Genomic DNA, 4,581 nt, shown 5'->3' on the forward strand with positions numbered 1-4,581 from the left:
ATGTGGCAAGGACTGAGGAAATTTTTTTATGCTATTGTTGTAATCCTCTATCATGTGACTGTCCACTTACCACGTGGGAAAACAGACAATACATTAAAGTCATGACCTGAAAATTCCATTTTAATAGCATTCCCAATGTTTCGCGATTCAGAAATCCTATTTCTTCTCCGCCCTCTGGTGACAGGCTGTATTCAGTGTAAGCTGACTCTGTCCAATATGTTGATAATATCGCTACACTATCATTGAGCATGGAAGTCAAATCCAAGGAAAGTCCCAGTGTTGTCTTATACCGGTTACTCATCTCTATAGAAATTTTGTTCAGATACAATCTAAAATCTTGGTAGGGACTTTTGAGCAATGTAATAATACAGGGGCAGATTTGCTCAGTAATTGATTCTCACGTATATGACGTTCTAGCAGAATTTCGAGGAAAAAGACCTGAAATTCCCAGCACAAAGACCAATGAATCTACAAAGAATACTCGAGCTTCAAAAGAAAGAAGACATTGCTACGATGCTGACTTGAGTGGCACGAGGGGAAACATTCAGAAAGCATGGAGTTTTGCATCATTTTCTGCCAAGATTGGTCATCATTTTTTAAATTACATTGGTGTAAATGGAATTTCACCTTCCTGAAAAGGAAGGTTGGCAAAATATTAGATTTGTAGAAATGTTAAAGAAACAATTGTTAAAAGCACCATTCGTCACCAATGCTAATACAGTGATACATTCTCTGTTCTCTGCTTGCCCATTCAGTATTGGATATGTTATTCCTGCTACTCAGGATTACGTTTAGCAGCAAGACAGAAGGAAACTCAGGATCTAGAATATGTGTCTCCCTTGCAGAAACCCCCTTCTCCCCCTCCTTGAGTATTTGATTCCAGAAGGACCGAGACCAGGGAAGATAGGAGGATACTCTCCACACGTCCCAGGATCAAGGTCCTCGGCTTCTTTTTGCAAACGCATATCCTCTTACATCAAACAACAGACTTGAGTTTCGCGGCTGTTTACCTAGTCACCATTTCTTTCTCTTTGTTCGATGCGTGTCCTCCGGAGCAGAGAGGTCTGCTTGCTGCAGATAAGAAGTATAACCGATGGTTTTTGAAATACTGATCAATTAAAGGAAGAACCACCTGAAAGAAAGAAAAAGAAAACAGATCTACATAGTGGAACGTTTCAGAGGATGAATGAGAGCTGAGGTGTTGGGGCAGTCGCAGTTCTGACACATGCACTAGGTTCCTGATGTCCCCGCCAGGGAGCACCCGTCAGAGCCCACCTCCCATATACCTAATCTACTGTCTCCAGTCTGTGTGAGTCAGAGGGGACTGTGGTGGGATGTGATTATGGGGAACAGAGCAAATTTCACAATTTGGAATTATTCTCAGTATTTTCTCAAAAGACACCATTTCCAATACTTTCATATAGACATTTCATTTCCTCAAAAGACACCATTTCCAATATTTTTCATATAGTTCAGTGCCCAAGAGGGTCAAAAAGCCATGATTACCCTCTATGATGTGTGAGGACTGCAGCTGACACAGTGTCATGTCATTTACAGTAACTGCTCTGCAGGGTTGATGTCATCACCTCTGCTTTCCAGGATTAATTGGAGGTACAGACTGTGACTTACCCCAAATCACGCTGCAACTTACTTGCCTATACAGTGCTCTTTGGACCTGGCCTTTCTCACAGCCCACCACCTGCCATTGTGTGCAGATTTAATCCCACTGGCCCCACTCCTTACTCTGTCTGCTCATGCCACATGGCCGTCCCCTCGTTCTGAAGATTCCTCCACACCCCACAATCCATTCCTTCACTCCTCCCAAGACCTCAGCTCAGTGCGACTTCATCAGATAAGTCTTTGCTTATCACCTCAACTAAATAAAATCCCATATTCCCTGCTATTATCTATAGCACCATTTAGAATGTTATGTTTGCTGTGTGTGATTTTGGTCAAAGACTCCCTCTCTCTAGAAGCCTATAAGTACGTAAAAGCAAGAAATACTTATGGGTTTGTCCCTCCTTAAATCCTTTCCTGGCCTCTAGAACTGCTAATTGGTCTGTTTTGTTTACCAGTAATCCCCAGTGCAAGCCCTAGATAAATGTGTTGGATGAATAAGTAAAAAAAAAAAAAAAAAAAAAAAAACCACTAAATAATTGGCATTACCAATATTCAAACTCAAGTCTACCTAAATATACTTTTTTTTCCCTGCCACGTGGCATAGCACCATTACATATAATGGAGGAATACACTGATTTTCACTGATCTTCCTTGGAAGTCGTGACACTGCCTGAATTTACTGATTAGCACAGAGAAGGTGCTCAATTAATATGGTGAATGAATTAATACAGATTTAGTAGAAATTAAGTCATAGCAAGCATCTGTAAACTAAGTCTCTATGAGTACTGAATACACAGGGAACATCAAAATGTATTGTTTTAATGGTCATGAACACAGCACTCTGGTAACTGGCGACCAAGAGGGATTACAGTCCAGTAGACACTGGTGGTGCACATTGATACGGTTCTCGCTATCGCTAACAGTATGTACTCCAGGACAAACTCTAGATCTTCACACGATTGGAACAGACTCTGAGTACTATACTGAGTGGAAAGAAAAATCTAAAGAAATATCCTTTAAAGGACGTAATTCTGAAAATATACTAGTAACTAAATATTTATCGATCACAAAACATGCTCTTTTAGAATCCATACGAAGACGCATTTATAGCAAATTTCCTATAATAATCACTGAATGGGAAGACGTTGAAAGGAAATGGGTAGCAGTAATTCAGTTTGCAGGGTAACCACCAAGTGTTATGAACAGGAAAGCTTTTCCCAAGCACACTGTGCCTTCATGACAATCCCCAGGCCATAATCGCAGGCCTGACACAGACAAGGCACATCATAAATACTGAGAAAGTGAATTAAATCAATATGGAAACTTCGCAAATCTTCATCTCCTTCCCTTTGTAGCTGAAAGGAGGTGATGAATTGTCTAGTAACATAGCAAGTTCTCGGTAAATCCTTATGAAATTGAATGGATAACAGCAATCAGATATACTTTGTATATGAACAATTTATCCTCTCTGAACCTCTATAAAATCAGTAGGACTAAGGTCCCACGATAAAGATTCTATACTACAGGTTCCTGCAATGTATCCATTTATCAATGAACTAATACTTTTTTTCCACTATAAATGAAATACTCGTCTAAAAATTTAAAGTCAGAACAATGTTCAAATGTTAAGAAATAGATACTTTTCTTCATATAGTAAAGTCCAAAAGTTAGAAGTTCGAATTAGACCTCTGCTCGAATGAAGTCATTTGAGAGCCACCGTAGAAAGCAGAGCCAGCTGGAGTGTGACCAAGTGCTGGGAGCATGATTCATGCAGTTATTTTCATGCCACGGTTTATTTACTTCCAAGTAAAATTCACATTTATCTGGACAAGTTCAACTGGAAACAAGGCAACAATCTAACAAGTATATTTTGTAAGCAAACATATTGAAGCAAAAACAACATGGATCGTATACTGTACTTTGGCAAAGAACTTGATTTCTTGCTCATAGGGGAAGTGTTCTCCTTTGACTCTGCTGCCACCATCTGTAGACACGAAGAGATTTTAGGTACACATTGTGCTTTAAGCATTCAAAGTTTCGATGCAAAGTTTAAAAGGCATTGCTAAATATAGTATCCCATTAAACTGAATAGAAAAACCCAACCAAAAATATAAAGGCTAACGTCAGCAATGTAACTTTTAAGGAAAGATTTTGAAAAATACATGAATCCAAACAAAAAAGCTAGATAGACACTTGTAGTTTTGAGATCTTATTGACAGGTAGGGGGAAAGGGAATAGACTAAAGTAAAAACCCCAGGTTATCTGTATTCTTTCAGAAAGGAAGCTCAACAAGGAGCGGAAAATGAGATACATCAAGTAAACATACTTGGTTAGGTTTTAACCTTGGCCTCTCATAAAGACGGCTAGGTATGAGTTTAACTGAAAAGTTAAAATTCCAATTTTAATATGCAAACTGAAAATCTGCAAGACGTCGGGTCTGCAATGAGGAAAAGGATAATGATTTTAATATTAAGTTGAAAAATTAGCATTCTGCTACAGAATAAAGAAGTCTGGACCTTTGTTAAAAGATAATTTGCATAAGCAAAGCAAAAAATACCCTCGTCTTCCTCCACGGTTTGGGAAACAATTCAAGGTTAAGTATTGGTTAACCTAATGCATTTAGCCTTTCTTACCTCCTTCGTGTATACAGAAGAGGTTTCATATACATAGAAGAGGTAATAAGGAACTATAATAGCCACAGTGATATGCAGGACAGAATGGAGAGCTAAAGAATTCAGAATTGTATATCAGGTTTTATTAAACTCTGTAAGCAGAGCTTCCAGATTTTATCAGAATCAAACTGACTTTGCTTGAAAAAGGCCTTTTGCAACTAGAAATAAAACCGGAGAATATTCTTCTTAGCAAAGTATCTCAAGAATGGAAGAAAAAGTATTCAATGTACTCAACCCTATTATGAAACTAATTTATAGCTTTCACAGGAAAGCTATAACCCAATTTTAG

General features: G+C 38.5%; 1 protein-coding gene across 1 annotated transcript in view; it reads right to left on the minus strand.

Moving 5' to 3' along the window:
* RYR2 (ryanodine receptor 2) overlaps nt 1-4,581 on the minus strand; it is a gene marked incomplete at its 5' end in the record, with an annotated part of 583,561 nt that overhangs the window by 151,907 nt on the left and 427,073 nt on the right. The window contains 2 exons of the mRNA XM_023519246.1: nt 1,011-1,132; nt 3,540-3,604. Coding sequence (XP_023375014.1) covers nt 1,011-1,132; nt 3,540-3,604 — 187 coding nt within the window. The remainder of the gene's footprint in view (nt 1-1,010; nt 1,133-3,539; nt 3,605-4,581) is intronic.

Source organism: Otolemur garnettii, unplaced genomic scaffold (genome assembly GCF_000181295.1).
Source record: "Otolemur garnettii isolate 467f Iridium unplaced genomic scaffold, OtoGar3 scaffold00165, whole genome shotgun sequence".
In the NCBI taxonomy this organism is placed as follows: Eukaryota; Metazoa; Chordata; class Mammalia; order Primates; family Galagidae; genus Otolemur; species Otolemur garnettii.